This window comes from Mandrillus leucophaeus, unplaced genomic scaffold (genome assembly GCF_000951045.1).
Source record: "Mandrillus leucophaeus isolate KB7577 unplaced genomic scaffold, Mleu.le_1.0 Scaffold494, whole genome shotgun sequence".
In the NCBI taxonomy this organism is placed as follows: Eukaryota; Metazoa; Chordata; class Mammalia; order Primates; family Cercopithecidae; genus Mandrillus; species Mandrillus leucophaeus.
In genome coordinates, this window is record NW_012105298.1 from 756604 (window position 1) to 784381 (window position 27778).

At 36.0% G+C, this 27778-nt stretch overlaps 1 protein-coding gene and 1 pseudogene across 6 annotated transcripts in view; one reads left to right on the top strand and one right to left on the bottom strand.

Annotated features, from left to right (window-relative positions):
- Window positions 1-852, top strand: part of LOC105550675 — a 3934-nt pseudogene extending 3082 nt beyond the window's left edge.
- The window catches only part of RALYL (RALY RNA binding protein-like), a 764437-nt gene that overhangs the window by 88349 nt on the left and 648310 nt on the right, over window positions 1-27778 (bottom strand). For 5 of the 6 annotated variants that reach the window (XM_011995651.1, XM_011995653.1, XM_011995652.1 and 2 more), the window contains one exon: window positions 24431-24463. The exons of the other annotated variant lie outside the window; for it this stretch is intronic. In XM_011995651.1, the coding sequence (XP_011851041.1) occupies window positions 24431-24463 (33 nt within the window). The remainder of the gene's footprint in view (window positions 1-24430; window positions 24464-27778) is intronic. 6 annotated transcript variants of the gene reach the window in all.

Consider the following 27778-nt stretch of genomic DNA (forward strand, 5'->3'; position numbering starts at 1 on the left):
AAAAAAAAAAAGTGGACTAGAATCAGAATACAGGTACATATGCTACAGTTATTTCTCCAACACGTCTTGCCAGAAGGCTTGGTTTAAGGCCTCTTTGTCTACTGATGATATGGTTTGGCTGTGTTGCCACCTAAATCTCATCATGAGTTGTAGCTCCCATAATCCCTGCAAGTCCTACTGAATCACGGGGGTGGGTTTTTCCTGTACTAATCCCATGATAGTGAATAAGTCCCACGAGATCTGATGGCTTTATAAAGGACAGTTCCCCTGCACATGCTCTCTCACCTGTCGCCACGTAAGATGTGCCTTGCTCCTCCTTCACCTTCTGCCATGATTGTGAGGCCTCCCCAGCCACGTGGAACTGTGAGTCCATTAAAACTCTTTCTCTTTATAAATTACCCAGTCTTGGGTGTTTCTTCATAGTAGTATGAAAATGGACTAATACAACTAACATAGGTTTTTTTTTTTTTAAGGTACTGGGTCGGCGAACTGCCACTGGAGTTGTCAACCCTGATAATGTATAAAGTCTTTTGAGCATACAAAGAAATCTGGGGATCATTATGTTATAGTTGTGGAAGATGTGACTCGGTGACAGAGTGTTGCTATGGCAACTCTGATAATAGAACGTAAATTCATCCATTCCTGTGCTAAGAGAGAAAGAGTAGATGCTGTTAGTAATGAATGCAGGGAAGACAGCTTGGCAAATTGTTATCAACTTGTACTTTGCTAGGCAAGAAACTGAACTGCTATAAGATTACCCTTGAATGTCTACTACAAAATGTTGGTTTTTACAAAACATTTGGATACTTTGGATCTGAGGAAAACTACATATATTAGAGGTTTCTAAAGTAAAAATCTTTTTAGAAAGACAATTGTCAAAGGAGTTAATGCTACAAAGCTATACTCTCACTGGAGTTAAAATGTTTTGTTGATGTAGCACGGTGACCTCCATAAATACTGGTCTGAAAAAAACTTATAATATTGCAAGTATAATGACATTTTAGAAGATTACCTTGGGCTGATGGGATATGCTGTGAATTTGAATTACAAATGAATATTATTAAAGGGATGATTTTTACCCAAAGGGGTAATTTGAATTTTTTCTTGCCTTGCATTTTTCTAGAGTGTGGCTTCATTTCTTGGTAGTCAAGAGTACTGATAGTAAAGAGTTCTGTATCTACTATCTGTGCTGCTTATTTTTAAAAAGGTATATATTTAATAGGCTGTTTCTTATCACATACATAAAATTAATTTTTTTTGTTTCAAATAAACATATCTAAATACAGAGAGAGGCATTATTTCCCACATATTAAGTTGGATAAATTAGTTATTATACAAATATAGTACAGTTCAAAATTTGTTGATCCTACTATGGACAAACAACCTGGCCAAGCCTTTTAAAGAAGCAGAAGAAATGAAAACTAACTTATAAAATGTGAGGCGATTCAAAGTAAAACAATTTAAATGCTTTACTAAAAGTTTATATAGTTGTATGTCAATAAAAAGTATCAAGTAACTTATCTGTGAAATATATTAATAATTATTCATTTGTTAAAGATATCTATGAACAATTATTACAGGACATCTAAGGTACTTTGTAACAGTAACACTGGGAAATCTCAACATATGTATTTCTATTCCAATTTTTCTTTTTATCTGAAGCATCTCTTCTGAAAAACATTTTCATCAAAAAACGGAATATTACAAAATTGAGTGGAATGCAATATTTAATAAAATATATTGTACTGGATTTGTCACATCATAAAATTTTGATGGAAGCTTTTCTTTTTAATGTGGTTATAATGGCACTATTATTCTGGTAACTATCCTGTTTTGATTTTTTTGATTTTATTGATTTTAATTATTTTAAAAGTTGAAGTCAGAATTAGATACTCTAATGGCACTAATCTTCAGCATTCCATGTTACAATAAGTCTATTCATGTGATCAAAAGACATTTAAAGGCATTCTTCTATTGTCTGCACGTTCTAATCTTGAGAAATTTGATGTTATTCTGAGTCTGTCTTGGTATGTGGCTTTTATTCCTCTATTTAGACATTTAAGGTCTTATATACAGTAATCTGTTTTAGTTTGGGTCATCTTTCATTTATTGTGCTGAGCATATTTTATTGGAAAACTAGTATCTTTCAGTGTTGGGATATTTTCTTATATTCTGATTGAATAATGTCCCCTGAGTTTTCCCTTTGTGAGAACACTATTAGCTTGATATTGAACCCCTGGAGTAAGGGTCTAATTGTTTAAAAATCTTTTCTTTACTATTTTCCATCTGTTTATCTTTCTGATCTTTTAAGTTCATATTTCAAACGTTTATTAAATTTTTTATTTCTGCTATACAGTTTTTAATTTCTAAGAAGATTTTTCTTGTTCTTCATATATTCTTTTAAGTAATACTTTGAAATGTAGATACATTTTCCTATTTCTAGGGGCATTAATTATGAGTTGTTTAGTATTTTTGTTTAGTTTTGTATTGTCTCTATTTCCCCTATTTCTGTGGAAATCTGATTTTCTCTGGGATTTTCTTCCATGTTAGAGTATTTCCTAAAATGCCTGGTGATTCTTTCCTTGTTGATTAGCTTATATTTCAGGGCAAGGCATCAAAAACCTGGCTGTCAGCTTTGTGAGTGTGTGTGTGTGGGGGAGGGGGGGTGAGTGGGTGGGTGTGGGTATGTATATGAGTGTGTGGATGTACATGTGGGCAGGGCTTATCGACTGGTGGGCCTCCCTGGAACATGGTGGTGAAGGGGGCCTCACTGGAACATGGTGGTGAAGGGTCCTAGTAGTTTATTGGGCATGTCAAATGTCAGCATTTGATTGTCTTTTGGGATGACTAATTTCCTCAGAGAGGAGAAACAGCTAATTCCCAAATAGAGAACAGTCTCATAGTGGCCTAATATTAAAAAATGATGACATTTTTGATATACCCTAGTATTTTAAATATGTCATTAAGCTAGTGGTAAATTTTTTTTTCTCAACTGCAAAACAAGAGAACAGGCTGATATACTAGGAATTTATGTTATTTCTGGTACCCAGCCAACATTTCACATATATTAATTTCCCTTCCAATAGTGAGATCTATTGCAAAGCAAAGAAAGCTCCTTGTTGAAGGCATGCATTTTTTTTCAAGTTTTACTTCAGATTCAGGGGGTACACATGTACTTTTGTTAGTTGGGTGTATTGCATGATGCTGAGGTTTGGGGTTTGATTGATCCCATCACCCAGATAGTGAGCATAGTACCCAACAATTTTTCAAACTTCCCTTCTCCCTCCCTTCCCTCTCTAGTAGTTCCTAGTTTCTATTGCTGCCATCTTTATGTTCATGAGTAGCCAATGTTTAGCTCCTTGTTATAAGTAGGAACATTCAATATTTCTGGTTTTTTTTTGTTCCTGCATTAATTCACTTTGCATAATGACCTCTAGCTACATCCATGTTGCTGCAAAGGACATAATTTTATTATTTTTCATGTCTGTGCAGTATTCCATTGTGTATCTGTACCACGTTTTCTTTATCCAGCCCACTATTGATGGACATTTAGGTTGATTCCATGTCTTTGCTATATTTTTGTTTTTTGAGATGGATCTCTCTTTGTCTCCTAGGTTGGAGTGCAGTGGTGTAATTTTGACTCACTGCAACCTCTGCCTCCTGGGTTCAAGAGGTTCTCCTGCCTCGGACTCCCAAGTAGTTGGGATTACAGTCATGCACCAACATGCCCAGCTAAGTTTTGTAATTTTAGTAGTGATGAGGTTTCACCATGTTGGCTAGGCTGGTCTTGAACTCCTGACCTCAGGGGATCTGCCTGCCTCTGCCTCCCAAATTGCTGGGATTACAGGTGTGAGCCACTGAGCTTGGTGGTGTCTTTGTTATTGTAAATAGTGCTGTGATAAACATGCAAGTGCTTGTGTCTTTTTGGTAGAACACTTTGTTTACTTTTGGATATATCCTGTAATGGGATTGCTGGGTTGAATGGTAGTTCTATTTTGAGTTCTTTGAAAAACCTCCAGACTGCTTTCCACAGTGGTTGAACTAATTTACATTCCCACCAAGAGTGTATGAGTGTTCCCTTTTCTCTACAGCCTTGACAACATCTGTTGTTTTTTGATTTTTTAATAATAGCCATTCTGACTGCAGTAGATAGTATTTCATTGTGGTTTTGATCTGCGTATCTCTGAACATTAGTGATGATGACCATTTATTCACATGTTTGTTGGCAGCTTGTATGTCTTCTTTTGAGAAATGTCTGTTCGTGTCCTTTGCCTTCTTTTTAATGGGGTTTTTTGCTTGATGATTTGTTTAAGTTCCTTATAGATTCTGGATATTAGACCTTTGTCAGATATATAGTTTGTGAATATTTTGCTCCCAGTCTGTAGGGAGCAAAATATTTTGCTGTTTACTTCCTTGATAGTTTCTCTTGCACGCAGAAGCTCTTGAGTTTCATTAGGCCCCACTTCTCAATTTCTGTTTTCATTGCAATTGCTTTTGAGAAGTTAGCCATGAATTCTTTCCCAAGGCTGATGTCCAGAATGCCATTTTCTAAGTTTTTTTCTAAGATTCTTATAGTTTGAGGTCTTTACATTTAAATATGTAATCCAATTTGAGTTAATTTTTGTATTAATTATTGAATAGGAAGTCCATTCCCCATTGCTTATTTTTGTTGACTTTGTCAAAGATCAGATAGCTGTAGGTGTGTGGCTTTATTTCCAGGTTCCCCATTCTGTTCCATTGGTCTATTGTCTGTTTTTGTATCAGTACCATGATGTTTTGGTTGCTGTAGCTTTATAGTGTAGTTTGAATTTGGGTACTGTAATGCCTCTGACTTTGTTCTTTTTACTTAGGATTGTTTTGGGTATTCAGGCTCTTTTTTTTTTGTTTGTTTCCTTTGAATTTTAGAATAACTTTTACCAGTTCTGAGAAAGATGATGTTGGTAGTTTGACAGGAATAGTCCTGGATCTATAGGTTGCTTTGGGTAGTCTGGCAATTTTAAAGATACTGATTTTTACAATTCATGAGCCATAGATGTTTTTTCCATTCATTTGTGTCATGTGTGATTTCTTTGAACAATGTTTTGTAGTTCTCCTTGTAGAGATCTCTCACCTCCCTGGTTAGATGTATTCCTTGGTTTACTTATTTATTTTTATTTTTTTTGCAGCTATGGTAAATGGGATTGCATTCTTGATTTGGTTCTCAACTTGAACATTATTGGTATATAGACATGCTACTGATTTTTGTACACTGATTTTGTAGGCTGAAACTTTACTGAAGTGGCACATCAGTTGCGGGAGCCTTTTGGCGGAGTCTTTAGGGCATTCTAGGTATAAAATCACATAATCTGTGAAGAGAGATAGTTTGACTTATTTTCCTATTTGGATGCCTTTTATTTTTTTCTCTTGCCTGATTGCTCTGGCTAGCACTTCTAGTACCATGTTGAATGGGAATGCTGAGAGTGGGCATCCTTGTATTGTTCCAGGCCTTAGGGGGAATGCTTTTAGTTTTTGCCTGTTCAATATTATGTTGGCTGTGGGTTTGTCATAGATGGCTCTCAATATTTTGAGATATTCTCTTCTGATGGAAGGCATGCATTTTTTGAAATGAAGAAAAATATAGAGAAGCAGCAGAAAGAAGGAGGAATAGAGAGAGGTGAAGAAGTAGGACAAGGAGAGAATGTGAGGAGAGAAGAAGAGAGAAGGAAAGAAAGAGGAGATGAGGAAAGAGAAGAAAAGAAGGAGAATGATAGGAAAATAAATAGGGGTCAAGGAGGAGAGAGAGTAAGTAAGAGAATAAGGCAGAGGCAGGAGGGGTGAGAAAGGGAGAGGGGAGTTGAAAAAAAGTTAAAACATATTCAGGGTTTTCTAGTCTCCCTTGATATAGTCATTGTTTAATTTTCTAGGCATGTCATCCAGTGTCTCTTTTAAGATGCCCTTTGGTCCAGCCAAATGGTGCTACTATCTATCTCCAAACAGAAACTAAACCCATCTGGCTTTGTGTGCCATTATGTATCACTAGTCCCACAACCTTTTATTTCCTCTCTTTCAAGAGTTTTCAAAGAATGACTTATGTTATAGATATATGTTCATTTTTATTTTATCTTCTTCAGCAGATTAGAATTCCCAAGCAACACCTTGTATTATAGACACTAACTTATTGGTTTTTGTACTGTTCATTAGATTACAACCTCCCCAAAGGCAAAGATGTAGTCTTATCTAAGTCTTCCTGGCTTATTGTGGTAAAGGACCAAATTTTTATTTTTTATTTAAAATATTTACATTCTATCACAGTCTGATACTTTTGTACAAAATCATACATTTAGATATCATAGCCATATAAACATGCTATAAGTTTTAAAATGCTTACTCCTACTTTCTGAAATGAAATGGTAAAAACAGTTCATTGATTGGCACTGCTTTACTGAATCCACTATGAGATGAAGCAGCAGTTCAGTGCACCTCGCATCTTGCTTTGCACCTACCAATATAACTTCAATGGAATTTTGCACTGAATAAATTTTATCTAAATATAACTGAATTTATTCAAAAATAACAATAAAGATACTGGAAAAAAAGTCTTGATTAGAATGAAATCGCATCATAAGATTCACTTCCTATTTTTAACCCCTGATTTGCAGTTTGGAGGGTACTGTTAGGCAATTAATGATGCTTTTAAAAACAATGTGCATTGCGTAATTTTTTGAAGACATATTTGTTAGTTAAGTCTAAATGATTTTGATACCACTCTTCATCTTATATTGCCAAAATAAATGTCTAAATATTTTACTAAATTCCCTATCAAGGATGACTTGTTGTTCTATTTGTAATAAGGAAGGAAAGCTCAATTTTTAGTCACAATAGTAGGAAACTATCCCTGTCTAGCAGGCTAGTTTAGAACAGCAACTGCCATTGTTATCACATGATATTTTGCACATACACGGTGCCCTTCAAATGTTGAATTGATGCACTTAATGAAATTAGACAACTGTTCTTCACAGAAAGGGCAGCAATGCTATCAAATCCTTTCTCAAGAGCTTCAAACTAAAACCTGGCAACTTAAGAAAATTAGGAATGAATGCTTTGATTTATTGGGCAGTCCCTTAATTTGTGACTTGGTGGCTTTACATGGGAATTTGAAGTGCTTAGCCTGCCATGGGCTGGATAATCAAAGGCCCATGATTTACAGAACACATCTTTAAAATAACTTCTCTAGAGAACCTCACTTTTAAAAAGGCTTTCAAGACTTTTAGTATCCAATTGGGCTATAATATACACTTAACTGAAATACCACTTGCATGATATGATAATTTAGCCAGTATCTGGAAGAAATGTCTCAACAAGTGTTTCATCTTTTATATGCTTTTCATTGAAGCTAGGGGGAAACTGTAATTGGTTGCCTAACACTGAATAAAACTACAAGCACATTATCTCATTTTGAAGTTGAATGTGGCCAGCAGCTTCTAATGGTATATTTTGAATGTGATCTAGTGAAATTTTTACTAAGGAAATAATAACATTTCTAAAACATGAAACACTTGAGGATTGACTTTTCATTTTAATATCTACCTTAGCATGCCAAAATATAGCCACTGAATGCATTTTTTTCCTGATAAGCTCTTAAAGTATAAGTGATACATGGCTTTTGCTAATAGTTGGCAGCTATTGATTATACTATGATAGCTGACTTGTTCTGCAGAATAAAGTAGAAAATCCTTTTGAATCAAAAAGCATTTCTGTACTTTGAAAATGTCATTAAAAGTGTTGAAAAGGTCACATTTTGAGATTGATGAAATAAAGATCAGTCTTTCCTGGCTGGATGAACAGAATGTGATTGGGAAGTGAGGCTTTAAAACTTTTGTTAGCACTTTTATAGTGCAAATCTGGGATTCACAATGGCTCTAAAAGCAATAAATTACTTTTTATGTACATGATTATTTTCATGAATAATTAAAGCTATTATTTAGACATTCAAGTGCAGATGAAACTCAGAAGAAAACATGAGGTGTTAAGATGCATGAAATTGCCAGCTTTGTAAGCAAAAGTCCCAGACTGGACTCCATTCCAAAATAGCTGCTGGTATTCTGTGTTTATTTATGGAGTTATAATGTCTCTGTATCTCACTGATTCAGTATTAAAGGAATGATGATATCTATTCTGTTTTTATGAGAATCGGTAAAGATTCATTGAAGAACACAAAATAAAGGATAATCAATACTTTGAACTGTCTGAAATAAATGCTATTTAAATTGTCAAAAAATTATTTAGATAATCAAGTATTATTTAATTGAAAGTTCAGTCTTCAGTATATTTAATGGAGCTTAAAAAAAAGAGAAATGAGTTCTCTTCAAGTAAGCTTAATTAGCTTTCTTTGAGATGAGTTGAAGGTAGTCGAGTGAAATCAGAGCACTTATTTTGCATTAGTTTTAGTGACTGTTTTCAGGACTGATATTAAAAGTATATGAGACTAAGATCTTATTTTAAATCAAAGCAATAACAACTGTGCAGTACTGATTCTACATACGTCTAATCTTAGCCACCATTTCTATTTTATTCATATACACATTCAGTAAATATATCTTTAAACAGCCTGACTATATGATTACCCTTTCCGATGTGGCTTGACACCTTAAAAAAACTCATGTTCCAATGAGAACACATGGACACAGGGAGGGGAACATCACACACCAGGGCCTGTCAGGGGGTGAGGGGAAAGGGGAGGGAGAGCATTAGGACAAATACCTAATACATGCGGGACTTAAAACCTAGATGACAGGTTGATAGGTGCAGCACACCATCATTGCACACGTATACCTGTGTAACAAACCTGCATGTTCAGCACATGTATCCCAGAACTTAGAGTGAAATTAAAAAAAAAAACAAAATCATGTTCATTGAAAACAGTACTGGTAGCAATAAGGAAACAGTGCTAGTTGTGTACATTAATACACATCCCAAAGCTCTGTTTGTTTTAAATGTGATTCTGAAACAACACTTAAGGTTAGTTCTTTCCCATGAGTGAGATCTTATGCATGTCTAGTTTACTGATTCATTTTCTTATGTAGAAATATTTGATGTCTATAAATTAGTTTGGCTAATTTAGAGTTGCATGCTATGAAGTGGTCATAAATCCTTCATAGATTTTAAAGGGTTTCTCATAAGACTTGCTTTTTTTAAAAATATAAATAAATGGCGAGGATTGTTACAACCAAGAGTTCAGAGAGTACAGTTAGATTATTTAGACAATATTATTTAAGTTACAATTTTAACAACATTTTATCTTAGAAACACAGACTAAATGACATCAAATTCGTTACTGGGTTGAGTGGATTTAATGATTTAACAGGTTCTCTCTCTCTAATAGATTGATTTTTTAAATTCTATAATTTATTGTGATAAAAGATCTCATCAAACATTTTTGGGGCTGGGGTTGCCTATGATATATAACGATATCAATTTTTGAAGTAAAACTGATATGAATTGTGATATTGGGTTTAATGTGACACTTTATTATATGAACAAATTAGATAGTGGTGGAAGTGCTGATAACACTCTTTTGAAATATTATCAGCTATAAAGTACTGCACCACTGCTTTCTTTATAAGCAGAACTTAAATAAATCTATTTAATGATCCTATACATTTTCTTCCCTCCATGTAACACTATATTCCTGCCTGCTATAATCTGCAATTACTTCCTTTTCCCCAAGGAGAACATTTTGCTGAAGAAATAAAAGCCATTTCAGGCACAATCAGCCCCTCTGTTTCCGAAGACATTTTTTTAATTGTAAAAGACTGAGGGAGACTCTTTTTGATGACTCTACTGTATTTCACTATTGAACAGTAATGAGCCCCTACTTCTTAAAAATGCATCCAGGAGACCATGCATTCAAGACGCCACTGTCAAAATATGCACATACATGATTGATTACACAATTTATTGGTGATATTGTATATGCCATCATAGTGCAGTTTAAATGATTTTGACAAGTACAGAAAAGTGTCATTGACAGGTGCAGAAATAAATGATGGGTTTAAGCTTTCAAATGTTTTTACAGCATTTCACTGACTGGTAGGTTGATAAATTAAAATTACAGTTGTAGCATCAGGCCTGAAAGCACAACTGCTTTAGATTACAAAAATAGCGCTGTGGAAACTTTGTGTACTCTCCAGAGAAGTAGCCTGGAGGGCTTTGGGGAAAAAAATGAAGCAAATGCAGTTGGTAAAGAAATCATTAATTTTGTGGTAGCACTGTCTGAGTCTAAAAAAAAACCCAAAAAAGTAGATTTTTAGAAGAAAATTGGCTTTATCTCCTTATCCCTTTTTCCCTGCAGACATAGAGAAAATTGAAACCGCATCATCAAAAGACAGGCATTGAATTGGCCATTAGTAATTCCATGATGTTAGATGGGCATATTTAAAGCTTAGGGACAATTTCTTGTTAACCTTCCCTTAGTTTCAACACTATACATGGATTTTAGCTTGTCATACTGTCACCATGATCCCATCAAGTCTAACTGAGAAAACTTTAAGACATCACTCACTCACTGATTTCGACATTCTTAAAGAAAATGCAATTTCATCAGGCATTTTCTTTACATTCTTATTTCATTCTATTCAAGTCTTGCATCTTTTCAAGTCATACTTGAACTTCTGCAGCCGCTTTATAAGTGGCTCACTTTGGATAACATCATTCTTCAGTTAAAAGCAAAACAGCCAAGCAGGTATACATCATTGAATGACTCCACTTCACCCATAGAATGAGCAGAAAGCTCCTTGTATTAGGATAATTTCTCAATACAGATTCTCCCTGAATTAGCCAATCTTATCTTTTGTCTTTTCCTGAATCTTCCTAGCTCACTAGACTGGAATGTCTGATACGCTGGGTACGGTGCCTTCTCTGCTGCCACTCATCCAACTCTGTCTCCCAGGAATGCCATTTTAGTAGCTCCGTACTGAATTCTTACCTCACCTTGAAGAAAAACTCAGGTCCTACTTTTGTCTTGAAAATTTTCCTAATAATCTGACCAGTTTCTTTAACTTCTCAATTCCTAAATGTTTCATAGACAGCTATCATTTGATGGCATTAATACAGATCTGCTTTTGCTTCTATGTGCTCTACTACCAACCATCCCTCAATTAGTATTGCTTTCCCTCTTTCATGTTCCTATTATTAAAGTTTTTAATATTGTACTCCATATTTTATATCACTCTAAGTACAGTCCAGAATTGTCTTCCTGTCTTCAGGCTGCTGTTTTGTTTTTTTCTGGTCTCTCTTCCTCAGCGATCTCCCCTAGTAAAGCAGTCTATCACTCCTGTGCTGATTTCACTCTCTTCTGAACTGAGAATTTGTTTCTCTTAACACTTCTAAAATATTCAGGCCTTTGGATTCAATTGGTTAACATTTCTGTGATTCAGTGAAACTTTAGAAAAGATTTATAATATAACTTAATTGCTGCACAGAATGTTTTTAATAATTGGTGTTTATTTCCTGTTTACTATGTCAGACACTAAGTATTATCTCATTCATAACAGCTGTTAAGAGTTAGTTATGACCTGGCATGGTGGCTCACGCCTGTAACCCCAGCACTTTTGGAGGATGAGGTGGGAAGATTGCTTGAAACCAGGAGTTTAAGACTAGCCTGTCCAACACAGTGAGACCCCATTTCTACAAAAGATAAGAATTAGCCAGGTGTGGTGGCTCATGCCTATAGTTCTAGCTACTTGGGAAGCTGAGGAGGGAGGATCACCTGAGGCTGGGAGGTTGAGGCTGCAGTGACTGATTGCACCACTGAACTCCAACCTGGGAGACAGAGTAAGAACCTGTCTCAAAAAAAATTACTTAATAATAATAATAATAATAAAAGGTTACTTACTACCTTAGGTGAGCAAATGGAGACTCGGGAAAGTTAAATTGCCAAAGCCATCTATCTAGGAAGTGGCAGAATGGGATTCAGAGGAAGGAAATCAAATTACAGAACTTGTGCTGTTAAAGTAAGTGGCTAATACTATAATCATATATAGCATCTGTTACTAAATATGAGGTTTCCTACAAAACCTGGATAAATATAAAATAATGTGAATCTTTAATAAGAATGTCAAGGTTTAATAAAGTTTTCATAACAGCAGAAGTATATTGAAGATCTAAATTCTGCTTCAAGACTGGAAAGAAAAGGGAGAAAATATCCCTCAAGGAAAATGGTTTCACGAACTAGAGCTATTAGCAATTATAAGATCATTTTTGGATGCAGGGCAAGCTTTGTTGCCTGACAGTATTTACTCTTTCTTTTTTGGATTTAGTAGAATAGATCCTGTGCATCTCAAAGGATTTAGGAGATCCAGGCTTGGCTGGGCCATGCTTAGCTCACACATACAGACAGTCATTGCTTCACTAGAGATAAATATAATAATTCTGATATTTTTATCCTTGATGTATTCTTTTTACATATTTCTTTTCATAATTTTAAATTTTCTAATGTTAACTTTCGTGCATAGTAGGCATGTATATTTGTGGGGCATATAAGATATTTTCACACAGACATGCAATGTGTAATAATCACATCAGGGAGAATGTGGTGTCCATTCTCCCAAGCATTTATGCTTTGTGTTACAAACAATCCAATTACACTCACAGAGTTACTTAAGATGTACAATTATGTTCTTATTGACTATAGTCACCCTGTTGTGCAATCAGATAGGTCTTATTCATTCTTTCTAATATTTTTTGTATCCATTAACCATTTCCCTGGCCCCGCCGTGATGTGTTCTTGAAGACCTTCCAACCAAACCTAGGAAATAATATATTCTGAGATATGTAACTTTTAAATTGTTCTGAGTTATTTAAAGTATTCTGATACAGAGAAAAAAATCTGAAGTTTTTTTTTTTACCCACGTAATAATCATCCTCATAATAAAGCTACTCACGAAAAAATTCATCAAACGAAAAATTGGTATAAATAGATATTTAATTTCAAGTTACAACTAATTCATATTAAAGTCTTCTTAAAAGTTCAACTTCATGCTGAAGAGACAAGAAGAAATAATTCATGTGGAGTTACCTTTGGTGCTGTGAGTGTATGTTCAAAGTGGCTCAGTGTCTGCAAGGTATCAACAGTCAGTGCTTGAAGAAACTTCGTGCATTTTTTGTCATGTAAATTTACAATGGATATCTCAACCTTCAAATGAAGGATCTTTGATTCCTTCTCATTTGTATTTTTCATTAAAAAGTTGTAAATAGCTTTTTCAAGGCAAGACTGGTTTTAAACTAAGATTTACATATTGGACTCTTAATTGAGATGATCACTCTGTGCTTATTCACCTTTCTTCTTTTTATTTTTCGAGACGGAGTCTCTCTCTGTCCGCCAGGCTGGAGTGCAGTGGAACGATCCTGGCTCACTGCAACCTCTGACTCCCCAGTTGAAGTGATTCTCCTCCCTCAGCCTCCCGAGTAGCTAGGATTACAGGCATACACCACCATGTCCAGCTAACTTTTGTATTTTTAGTAGAGCCGGCATTTCACCATGTTGGCCACGATGGTCTCGATCTCCTGACCTTGTGATCTGCCTGCCTCAGCCTCCCAAAGTGCTGGGATTACAGGCGTGAGCCACAGCACCTGGCCTTATTCACCTTTCTAAATGCAAACTTGATGCCTGTTTTCTCTCAGCTTATTTCCAAGATCAGATTCTATCTGATGCAACGTTGAAAGGAACCATTCTCCTAGTAGAATTTTATTACATTAATTGCTCTAAAATATGTTTCAAGGATGATTGGAATATGAGCCCCCAAACTTTAGCCCTCCATTAAAAAGCAAGGTTGCTTAACATCTTAAAAAATGTTAAGGTGGGCAAGAACTTTAATATTCAAATTTATTTTATAAATGTATTTTATTTATAATAATATAAACATATTCAATATTATGCATTTATAATACATTTAAATATAATAGTAAATATATAATATACTTACAATAGTTTAAAATAGAAAATATTACTATTTAATAAACAGACATTTATTAAATATTGAATTTATCTTATTTAATATTTTGAAGTTTAAAATTTATTATGATCCCAGCCTTAGGTCTAAGATGACATCAGAATGAATTTATATGTACTTTGGCATAGGCAGTGTGGAGGCTTCCATGGCATTTATTCTGGGCTCTTTGCATCTATCCTGGTCTCTGTCAAGTGAACTCTAAGATAGTTCTAGTTCAATGTGGCTGCCTCCACCACATGCATTTAAAACAGGGAGGGATTGTGAGACATTATATTTCAAAGATTTTTCTGAAGGGACTCCAGAGATGATAAGTGTTTATAATGACAGCTTGTGCATGTGTGTATGGAAAAAAATGGAGGGGGATGGAAGCACCTTGTAGATGATGGCTCCCAGGCCTCACTGGTATCAGAATCACCTAGGTAGCTTTGGAAAACACTGCATCTGTTGATCTACCTGGGCAAACAGAATCACACTTTGGGATGAGCCTTCATGCCTCACTCTAGGTGTATTAGAGGGAAACTACATTAAATGAACACTGGTGGGGGAGTGGGTTTCTCCCTCAATGATACTATTTTAGAAATCATTTCCTGGTGCATATGAAGAAAGTTCTTTTTATATCTCTCATATAGTTGCAGGATCAGAGACCTGAGATTTCACTCAACTTCTTTTCACAAGTCCATGATCTTTCTCAGTAAGGAAATAATTTTCTGTAACTTTCTTTGACAGTTTTTTTTTTCCACTGCAATATTCAGATTGGGTCTATGTTGTGACCAAAACATTTTATTTCAAAATTAGTACAGTACATTTATCCAGGGAAGAATTTGGCTTCTCAATTTAAGATGAGATGCATATTAAAAATATATCAATATTCCTACTTAAAAAATTTAAGTGACAATTACCAGTATTCGTCATTAAAATCTGAAACATCTGTACTCATATTGCTTGATAACTCATTTCATGACAATTTTTATTTTTCCCCAATATAATAACTTTTGTTGGTTTTTATAATGAAACTTTTGTTTTTTATAATGTAACTCAAAACACTGCCTATAAAAATGGAGATTTATTCTATGAACTATTTTAAAGGTTTCTGATTGACTCTTTATAACGTGATACATAAATATACCTTCCAGAATTGTAATAATAGCTAACATTTATGAGCAATTCTTATGTACCAAAAACTGTGCTAAATGTTTGATATAAATTATCTAAATCTTTTAATCTCCATTTCACAAACAAGAACCTGAAGCTTGGGAGTTTAAGTAATTGCCTAAACTAACATATCTAGCTTGTAGGTGTCCGAGTCTATGAGGGCGAAAGCAACTTTCACCAGTGCATATTAACAAATACTTTAAGACACTGATGGACAGTGAACTGAAGTATGCAATATTTAGCAGTGATTTATTTATTAATATAATTCACACATTTTTATTGAACATAGAATTAAAATTAATGTGAGGTGTGCTGGGGACAAATTCAATGTTATATACTTACATGTCAACTGAAACAATAAACCACAGACGATGCACTTATTCTGGCATGTGACTAGGATTAAAAGTCATAAATCTTTTCATAATCTGATCATCATGGAGGATGGGAGGCAGGACTAGATTGCAGTTCCCACTCGGACAGACAGAGCAGCATAAAGAGGTTTGTGTGGTGAATTTTAGCTCCAGATCAACTGCAGGAACGAACCAGCAATCTCAAGAGGACCCACAGACCCTCTGAAGGAGGCGGAGTGCTCCTGCAGGACCCGGGAGACACCCCAAATACTGTGAGTGCCCCAACGGCAGAAGTGGGAAAGGGAGATCCTCCTCTCCCAAACACACACCCCCCACTGGAGAAACTGGAGGTCTGTTTGTGGGAGAAGTTTCTGACCTTATCTAGAGCTGAGTCAATTTCAAGAGCTGAATGAAATACAGGGGTAGAGGAAACAGTGGGAAAGGCCCTGGGAGCTCGCTGGGTCTTCAAGCAGGCCATTCCTCCCTGGCACCACAGGGATCCATCAGGAGGGTGACCAGAGGAGTGGGGGGAAAACACCACAGGGAGTAGGAAATCTCCAGCCGAACTTTGTAGAACTTGAAAGGGGCAAGAAGCCTCCGGGCCAAAACTCAAGGGAGAGTGGGAATCCAGTGTGCGGACTCCACAGGCTAGGAAAGAACCAAACCCTTTTCTTCCACAGCTGGGAGGCCAATAGCCTGGGGCAAGTTCTCAAGCCTGGGGCAAGTTCTCAAGCCTGGCTCATCCACTGCCTGGAAACCAACTTGGGGCTGTTAGCGGTGGCATGATGGGATTGAGACCGGGCCTTTGATTTGCATGGGAGCTGGTTAAGCCCTGTGTCTGCTAGTTTTCTCCCACTTCTCTGACAACCTGCATGACTCAGAAGAGGCAGCCATAATCCTTCTAGGTACATAACTCAATTGACCTGGAAACCTCATCCCCATCCCCCACAGCAGCTACAGCAGGATCCATCCAAGGAGAGTCTGAGCTCAGACATGCCTAGCCCTGCCCCTACCTGATGGTCCTCCCCTACTCACCCTGGTAGCTGAAGACAAAGGGCATATAATCTTGGGAGTTCTAGGGCCTCATCCACCACTGGTTCCTCTCCATACTACTACAGCTGATGCACCCTGGAAAGTGTCACCTCCCAGCAGAAGGCCAACCAGCACAAAAATAGAACATTAAACCACCAAAGCTAAGAATCCTGACAGAGTCCATTCATCACAGGACTCTGCAGACAACCCCCAGTACCAGCCTGGAGCTGGGGGGACTTGCTGGGTGGCTAGACCCAAAAGAGGGACAACAATCACTGTAGTTTGACTCACAGGAAGCCACATCTATAGGGAAAGGTGGAGAGTACTACATCAAGGGAATTCCCTGTGGGACAACAGAATCCGGACAACAGCCTTCAGCCTTAGACCTTCCCTCTGACAGAGCCTACCCAAATGAGAAGGAACCAGAAAACCAACTCAGGTATTATGACAAAACAAGGCTCTTTAACATCCCCCAAAATCACACTAGTTCACCAGCAATGGATCCAAGCTAAGAAGAAATTCCTGATTTACCTGAAAAAGAGTTTAGGAGGTTAGTTATTAAGCTAATCAGGGGGGCACCAGAGAAAGGCAAAGCCCAGTGCAAGGAAGTCCAAAAAATGACATAAGAAGTGAAGGGAGAAATATTCAAGGAAATAGATCGCATAAAGAAAACAACAATAAAAAATTCAGGAAACGACACACAGAAATGTAAAATGCTCTGGAAAGTCTCAGTAATAGAAACGAACAAGTAGAAGAAAGAAATTCAGAGTTCAAAGACAAGGCCTTCAAATTAAACCAATCCAACCATGACAAATAAGAAAATATGAACAAAGCTTCTAAGAAGTCTGGTATTATGTTAAATGACCAAACCTAAGAATAATCAGTGTTCCCGAGGAAGAAGAGAAATCTAAAAGTTTGGAAAACGTATTTGGGGGAATAATCGAGGAAAACTTCCCTGGCCTTGCTACAGAACTAGACATCCAAATACAAGAAGCACAAAGAACACCTGGGAAATTCATCACAAAAATATCATCATCTAGGCACATTGTCATAGGTTATCTAAAGTTAAGATGAATGAAAGAATCTTAAGAGATGTGAGACAGAAGCACCAGGTAACCTACAAAGGAGAACATATCAGATTAACAGCAGATTTCTCAACAGAAACCCTACAAACTAGAAGGGATTTGGGCCCCATCTTCAGTCTCCTTAAACAAAACAATTATCAGCCAAGAATTTTGTATCCAGTGAAACTAAGCATCATATATAAAGGAAAGATACCATCTTTCTCAGACAAACAAATGCTGAGAGAATTTGCCAGTACCAAACCACCACTACAAGGACCGCTAAAAGGAGCTCTAAACCTTGAAACGAGTCCTGGAAACACATCAAAACAGAGCTTCTTTAAAGCATAAATCAAACAGGACCTAGAAAACAAAAATACAAGTTAAAAAGAAAAAAACAAAAAACAAAACCAAGGTACACAGGCAACAAATAGCATAATGAATGCAACAGTAGCTCACATCTCAATACAAAACATTGAATGTAAATGGCCTAAATGCTTTACTTAAAAGATACAGAACTGCAGAATGGATAAGAACTCACCAACCAACTCTCTGCTGCCTTCAGGAGACTCACCTAATACATAAGGATTCACATAAACTTAAAGTAAATGGGGTGAAAAAAGGCATTTTATGCAAATAGACACCAAAAGTGAGCAGGGGTAGCTATTCTTATATCAGATAAAAGAAACTTTAAAGCAACAGCAGTTAAAAGAGACAAAGAGGCACATTATACAATGGCAAAATACATTGTCCAACAGGAAAATATCACAATCCTAAACATATATGCACCTAACACTGGAGCTTCCAAATTTATAAAACAATTACTAGTAGACCTAAGAAATGTGATAGACAGCAACACAGTAATAGTGGGGAACTTCAATACTAACTCAGCACTAGACAGGTCATCAAGACAAAAAGTCAACAAAGAAACAATGGATTTAGACTATATCTTGGAACAAATGGACTTAACAGATATATACAGAACATTTCATCCAACAACTGCAGAATACACATTCTATTCAACAGTGCATGGGACTTTCTCTAAGATAGACCATATGTTAGGCCATAAAATGAGCCTCAAAAAATTTAAGAAAATTGAAATTACATCAAGCACTCTCTCAGACCACAGTGGAATAAAAGTGGAAATCAACTCCAAAAGAAATCTTCAAAACCATGCAAATATATTGAAATTAAATAGCCTGCTCCTGAATGAGCATTGAGTCAAAAACAAAATTAAGATGAAAATTTAAAAATTCTTTGAACTGAACGACAATAATGACACAACCTATCAAAACCTCTGGGATACAACAAAGGTGGTGCTAAAAGGAAATTTCATAACCCTAAATGCCTACATCAAAAAGACTGAAAGAGCACAAACTGACATTCTAAGGTCACGCCTCAAGGAACTAGAGAAACAAGAACAAACCAAAACCAAAAACAAACCCAGTGAAAGAAAGGAAATAACCAAGATCAGAGCAGAACTAAATGAAATTGAAATAAAAAGAAACAATACAAAAGATAAATGAAACAAAAAGGTAGTTCTTTGAAAAGATAAATACAACTGATAGACCATTAGCAAAATTAACCAAGAAAAGAAGAGAGAAAATCCAAATAACCTGAAACAGGAAGTATTACAACTGACACTACTGAAATACAAAAGATCATCCAAGGCTACTGTGAACACCTTTATGCACATAAATTAGAAAACCTAGAACAGATGGATAAATTCTTGAAAAAAATACAATCCTCTTGGCTTAAATCAGGAAGAATTAGATACCCTGAACAGACCAACAACAAGCAGGGAGATTGAAATGGTAATTTAAAAATTAACAACAAAAAAATGTCCAGGACCAGATGGATTCACAGCAGAATTCTACCAGACATTCAAAGAAGAATTGGTACCAATCTTTTGACACTATTCCACAAGACAGAGAAAGAAGAAACCCTCCCTAATTTATTCTATGCAGCCAGCATCACCCTAATACCAAAACCAGGAAAGGACATAATCAAAAAAGAAACTACAGACCAATATGCTTGATAAACATAGATGCTAAAATTCTTAACAAAATATGGACTAACTGAATCCAACAACATATCAAAAAGATAATCCACCATGATCAAATAAGTTTCATACCAGGGATGCAGGGATGGTTTAACATATGCAAGTCAATAAATGTGATATACCACATGAAGAGAATTAAAAATAAAAATCACATGATAACCTCAATAGATGCAGAAAAAGCATTCGACAAAATCCAGCATCCTTTTATGGTTAAAACTCTCATCCCTCAATGTAATAAAAGCCATCTATGAAAAACCCACAGGCAACATAATACTGAATAGGGAAAAGTTGAAAGCATTCCCTGTGAGAACTGGAACAAGACAAGGATGCCCACTCTCACCACTCCTCTTCACATAGCACTGGAAGTCCTAGCCAGAGCAACTAGACAAGAGAAAGAAATAAAAGGCATCTAAATTGGTAAAGAGGAAGTAACACTGTCACTGTTTTTGCTAACAATATGATTGTTTTTCTTGAAAACCCTGGAGACTCCTTCATAAAGCTCCTAGAACTGATAAAAGAATTCAGCAAGGTTTCTGGATACAAGATTAATGTACACAAATCAGTAGCTCTGCTACATACCAACAGCGACCAAGCTAAGAATCAAATAGAAAATGCAACCCACTTTACAATGGCTGCAAAAGAAATTAAAATACTTAGGAATATACCTAACCAAGGAGTCAAAAAACCTCTACAAGGAAAACTACAAAACGCGGCTGAAAGAAATCACAGACGACACAAACAAATGGAAACACTTCCCATGCTCATGGATGGGTAGAATCAATATTGTGAAAATGACCACACTGCCAAAAGCAGTCTACGAATTCAATGCAATCCCCATCAAAATACCACCATCACTCTTCACATAATTAGAAAAAAAATTCTAAAATTCATATGGAACCAAAAAAGAGCCTGCATAGCCAAAACAAGACTAAGCAAAAAGAACAAATCTGGAGGCATCACACTACCTGATTTCACACTATATTATAAGGCAATGGTCACCAAAACAGCATGGTACTGGTATAAAAATAGGCACATAGACCAATGGAACAGAGAAGAGAACCCAGAAATAAATCCAAATACTTACAGCCAAATGATCTTCGACAAAGCAAGCAAAAAACATAAAGTGAGGAAAAGGACACCCTATTCAACAAATAGTACTGGGATAATTGGCAAGCCACATGTAGGAGAATGAAACGGGATCCTCGTCTCTCACCCTATACACAAATCAACTCAAGACTGATTAAAGATTTAAATCTGAGATCTGAAACGGTAAACATTCTAGAAGATAACATTGGAAAAAACACTGTAGACATTGGCCTAGATTTTGTGACAAAGAACCCAAAAGCAAATTCAATAAAAATAAAGATAAATAGTTGAGACTTAATTAAACTAAAGAGCTTTTGCATGGTAAAAGGAACAGTCAGCTGAATGAACAGAAAACCCACAGAGTGGGAGAAAATCTTCACAGTCTATACATCTGACAAAGGACTAATATCCAGAATGTACAATGAACTCAATCAAATCAGTAAGAAAAATACAAACAGGCCATCAAAAAGTGGGTTAATGACATGAATAGACAGTACTCAAATGAAGATACACAAAGGGCCAAGAAACATACGAAAAAATGCTCAGCATCACTAATGATCAGGGAAATGCAAATCAAAACCAGTAAGGTAAGCAATACTACCTTACTTCTGCAAGAATGGCCATAATCAAAAAATCAAAACACAGTAGATGGTGGAGTGGATGCAGTGAACAGGGAACACTTCTACACTGCTGGTGGGAATGTAAACTAGTACAACCACTATGGAAAACAGTGTAGAGATTCCTTAAAGAACTAATAGTAGAACTACCATTTGATCCAGCAATCCTCTGGGTATTCATCCAGAGGAAAAGAAGTCATTATATGAAAAAGATACTTGCACATGCATGTTTATAGCAGCAGAATTTGCAATTGCAGAATCATGCAACCAACCCAAATGCCTATCAATCAAAGAATGGATAAAGAAATTGTGGTGTATATTTCTATGATGGAATATTCATCAGCCATAAAAAGAAATGAATTAGTGGCATTTGCAGTAACCTGGATGAGACTGGAGACTATTATTCTATATGAAGTAACTCAGGAATGGAAAACCAAACATCATATGTGTTCACTGATAAGTGGGAGCTAAGCTATGAAGATGGAAAAGCATAAGAACGATACAATGGACTTTGGGGACTTGGTCGTGGGGGAGGTTGGGAGTGGGGTGAGGGATAAAAGACTACAAATATGATGCAGTGTATACTGCTTGGGTGATGGGTGTACCAAAGTCTCACCAATTACCACTAAAGAACTTGCGCATGTAATCAAATATCACCTGTACCCCAATCATTTGTGGAAAAAAAGAAATGGCTATAAAGCACCAGGAAAAAATAAATAAAAATTTACTTATAAAAAATAACTTCACGAGAACAAATCAGTCATACACTTGAATAATGGCACTTATGAGTAGACTGCCTTGTGCCTAGTATGCTTATATGTGTCCACTGATTCACTTCTGTCCATCTTCTCACTGAACAAAGTAGGAGAGAGATACATACATGCTTTTATTTTTTTGAGACAGGGTCTCACTCTGTTGCCTACGCTGGAGTGAAGTGGTGTAATCTCGGTTCGTTGTAGCCTCAAACTCCTGGGCTCAAATGATCCTCCTGTCTTAGCCCCCAGGTGGCTAGGACTACAGGCATGGCACCACGGCCAGCTAATTTTTGTATTTTTTTGTAGAGACGTTTCACCATGTTGTCCAGACTGGTCTCGAACTCCTGAACTAAAGTGAGTTGCCCACCTTAGCATACATACTTTGGACAATCTTATTTAAAATAATTTTCTTGAGGGAATGGAAACATTTAGCTATAAATTAAAATATCCATTCAGCAGAATCATTTGGGTTGTCTTTCACACACTTTACTTTTAAGACATAAGCAATATCTTATGTGTGCCATGCTAATTTTCCCACTTTGAGCATTTGCTGAGTGATACATTATTATTTTTTGGGGGGAAGTTTTTCTCAGGGTTCTAATACTCAGTGCTAAACTCTTGAAAAGTTAAAACAAAGATTACTTAGGGTCTGCCTTTTAAAACAGAAGTATGCAATAAAAAAGGAATTTCATCTCAGAATAGCCAGGAGAACAGTAAAGGCTGCACAGAAACTGCATGAAGTGAGGCGTGAAGAGAAGCTATTTCAGGCCTTTTGACTTGAGGGCAGATACATATGCATTCAAACTAAAAGATTTCTTCAGGTGTAGAGATTTTTAACAATAGGAGCTGATGATCAATGTAGGGAAAAAAGCATGCTTTATTACCTTTTTTGGGCCAGACCAACTTGACCTTTCATTTTCCATGTAGTCTTCAAATAAATACATATATTCCATTTTTTGTCTTCCACATCCCCTAACAATTATTTTGATTTCCATGATTTGAGTGGCTTTCTGAAAAGCTTTTATGAAGAGTAGAAAGGAATTGGGAACCATGTTGTTGAATGAGTGATAGAAATATTCAATGGCCATGTACAAAGTAATAAAAGAATATTGATCTGGTCACTTAAAAATCTAACCCCATTCCATGTTTCTGGTCATTAACCATCAGTATTGTGGCTGCCTATCTATGACAGCTTTTTTTCCCTCATCAAATATAGCACGATTTCTCTAGGCAAGACATCGTATTTTTTACCACTTTTTGATACAATATCAGCTATAATATTGATGGTGCAAAAGTCCTTTCATAATAAACTTTAATATATTAGTCAAAGGAGTATTTGATCAGATACAAACAACATTGCTTATACTTAATTAGTTTTAAATGCCTAAAAATAGAACATGTGCACTCATGTAAACAACATATTATTATTATTTTATTATTATTATTTTTTGAGACAGAGTCTTGCTCTGTCACCCAGGCCGGAGTGCGGTGGTGCAATCTTGGCTCACCGCAACTTCTGCCTCCCAGGTTCAGGCAATTCTCCTGCCTCAGCCTCCCAAGTAGCTGGGATTACAGGTGTGTGCCACCATGCCCAGTTAATTTTTATATTTTTAGTAGAGACGGAGTTTCACCATGTTGGCCAGGCTGGTCTTGAGATCCTGACCTCAGGTGATCTGCTCGCCTCCCAAAGTGCTAGGATTACAGGCATGAGCCACCGCGCCCGGCCAACAATATATTATTCTTAAGATATGTTTTGTGACTAAGAAGGATACCGTCAGAGCAGGCAAGCATTTGTCTTATCTAAATTTGCCTCAGGGTTCCTCAGCTTTGGGTGCAGAGAAGCAGTCAATGTGAGTGAGCTGGAGAAATTAAAGTGAAATGAGAGCTAAGGAGAAAAGATAGATATTAACTGTGAAGACAGACTTAGGGAAGGGGGTGAAGAAACAGTGAACAGAGTAGATTGAAAAGAAATGGAGTACAGCAATGGGTAGACAGGCTTGGAATGGTGAAGCTATGGCTCAGAGGAATTTTTAGGACCTATGTGAGTATACTTTTACATGAAGAGAATATGGATGATCACTGTGTACCTTGTTTAGCCTTTATAGAAGGTACAGGATTTCATATACATTCATTAGCTGCATTTCTGAGGTCACAATACAACCTAGGGAGCATTTTAATTAAGTCTTTATAAAACATAGATAGCAATGTTGCATGCAATGATATGTTATGATTTTGAATATGAGGTTAAATGACTGAAAATACCATCTCAGAAGTTCTTGGTAATTTGAATTAAATAATTAATACTTATAAAGTATTTAAATACTTACCCAACAGACAGGAAAGGTTCCTTTGATTCAAGTCTATGAAAAAATATGAAAATTTTCTTTTAACATAACAATTTGCTGTATATTCAAAAATGGCTTTTACATGCACCTGACAAAATTATACTTTTTTGGATGAAAATCCATAATGTACCACCAGTAAAAAGCTATAAATAATACATTAAGACCTAATCTGGACTAAGTAAATTTGCAGCTGGATTAATGCAGAAGCTACATAAAATGAGAGAGTCTTGGAATGAGGACATAACATTTAACTGATATATTAAGATGATCATAGTATTAGTCTAATTCTGATTGCACTCTCTGTGTCTACTCATTTTCTTTATTCATGGTAATGTGTTTGTAGAAGTTTCTATATATCTATTTGTGGTGGTTGTAATAGTGAAATAATTTATAATGTACTTGTTACATGTTAGCCGAATAACTGATTTACTCCGAAGAGAAGCAGCATACCATATATAGTTATTTATTGGTCTTAATACTGCTTAGGGCTGGGGTATTTGGATTCTTCAGCCTCCTTTGTGTCTTCTAAAAACTGGGTATTTTCTGTACCTCAGTATATCAAAGGGAAAGTCTAATCCTGAAGGTTGTGGTTCATTTGAGAAAGCCACTTTAAAACATATTCTGTGTCTTATTTTTTTCATTATAAAATGGGCTAGGCTTCTTCCAGCTACTTTTCTAACTTCATAAATTAACTTTCCATTTTTTTTTTTACAAAATGTAAGTAAATCAGGAAATAATCCACTTCTAAATAGTTCCTAGATAATAATTAAGGAAACCTGTTGGTAAATGTATTTTGGCCACACTAGTTTCATTATAGGTTTCTTAAGATACAATTAAGGGTTAAATGTAGGCAAACTGAAGATATTTTTAACTAAATCCTGGTGTTTAAGATTTTTAAGAAGCACAGTTGAAATGACTATCTTAGAATTAGGCTAAAAATTTATTTTTATATATGTGAGTCTAAACAATGAAGGCAATAATTACTTTTTTGTCTCTATTTCATTCTGTGTTTGTAAAAAAATTGCTTATGAGAAATAGGCCTTGGTGCATTTATAGGCAGAGCTGACATGCATCTCTACCATATACCATGCTGCTTTGGGTGAATCATAATAGCAGGAAAGGGACATTTTTAGGGGGCAAGTGCCTTAGCAATCCTTTTGGACAGCTCTAGGTAGGGTAGAAGCAGATAAAACCAATAGTTGGTGCTAAGAGTTTGGAGAGGTTTATTTATGCAACCTTTCCTTTTCTGAATTCCAGTATTATTCACATCTCTAACTGTAGGTACATTAATTGCCTTGTGTTTGTTTTTCTCATACATTTGTGATCTACATAAGCAAACAGAACTAGAGAGGGAAAAGCTGAAGATAAGTAATGAAAAATGTTTGGATATATTTGCTTTATAAGACATGACCAGTGCCATGTGATCAAAAGGAAATTACCTTGAACAAATGAGGGGGATTCTATATAATATGATGCAGGAGATTGTTCACATATTTTGACCATCAACACCATAATGATACTACTTTATTTTCCACCTGATAATACTTGAAATAAAGATAGCATGTGGGCATTAATGGGATCCCTTCTCTCTGTATTTGCCAATAATTTCAGCCTACCATTTATCAGACATTAGTGTATGTGTGTGATTTGCTTCTGTGAAGTGCTACCCTCCAGCCTCCTATGTTCCCCATTTTCTACACACTACATCGTCCCCCTTGCCTCTCACTGCTATGTGATTCTTAGTGGCACTGAATAATGTAATGAGACTATTTTAAAACATTTTATATCTTTCTCCTTTCTCTTTTTTCAGCCACCATGTCTCAGTAGTTAGCAAGTCCCATCAGTTTTTCCTTTGGGACTCTCATGTCCTCTGCATTCCATTCCCAGGCTGGTTTTCATTAGTTGCCCCAGCCTAGTTAGTCTCTCCAGAATTCTTTGTTCAAAGTCTCTTCAACTTTACACACTGCTCTCACACTAAGCTTCCATCAATGCTGCCAGTCACTCCCTTTGGACAAGTACTGCATTGTACCACTTTAGGGTGGCATAAGCAACTTGAATAAAAGCAAAGCCCACCACTTTTGATTTTCCCTCTGCAATTATCAAAATACTGAGTTCAGAATTTTTTTTTTTTTGAAGGTTTCAGACAAGCAACTGTTGGATTAGAGCATACAGGGACACATGTTGGTTGTCCTACTGCCCCCTGTGGTTAGTATGATTAGTCTGACTAAGTTATTAATAGTTATCCCTTTCTCCTACCACTTCAAGCCCACTTCAGCCAGCTCCTTCCAAATGCTCAAGAGAAGTCTTCAGAAGAAAATTCAAGTTTTCAAAATATTGTTGGATTGAAAGTTCTGATGATGTTCTACAAACCAAGAGTTTGCAAACTGTGGCCAAATCCTTTTCTCCTTCTGATTATGTATAGTCCCAAGCTAAGAATGGATTTTACATTTTAAAGTAGCTAGAAAATATCAAAAGAAGAGTAATATTTTGTGACACATGAAAATTACATGAAATTCAAACTTCAGTGTCCATAGGTAAAGCTTACTGAAACAGAGCCATGTGACTTCATTAACATATTGTTTAAGGTTGCTTTGTGCTATGGCAACAAGTTGAGTAGTTGTGGCAGAAACTGCATGTCCAAAATCCTAAAATATTTACTATCTGGCCTTTACAGAAAAAGTATGCCAGTGTGTGAGATATTATTTTGTTGGAAGGAACTGGAAACAACCTCCTAAAATAGGCTTTCTTTACTTTTAATACATATCAAGATATTTTACCAGATTTAGAAATTCAGAATAATTTGAATTCCTTCTGTACATCACCATTTCAACCTCTGATCCTACCAACATATTCTCCTGAAATGTTTTTATGTCATCACGTTTCTTGATTTCATTAATCATAAGATGGTACCCAAACTTTTAAGATCTTCACAAACATGCCCTCACCAGTTTTCCATGATGTTTTTTATTGCTTCTCTTACTAAACACTTCATTCCAGAAAAGCTAAGTATTGTCCAGACACGTCTGATTTGGCTTTGCTTTGGTATACTTAGCATTATATTTCTATACCAGATACTGTTTTTTCCCATGCATGATCTATTTATCATTTACATTTATCTCAATCTAACTCCTTCTTAAAGCTGATCCTGAAACCTTCATTTTACAGGGACAAGTCCATCTCTGGGGTGATACTTATCATCACCATCACTATGACACATTCTCTGAACAATATTAGTCAATTAAAAACTGAACTTAGAGTCTCAATAAGACTGGTAAGAATATTAAACCTGTACTATGTTTAGACAAGAGACTTCCAACAGTTTTGTGTTAA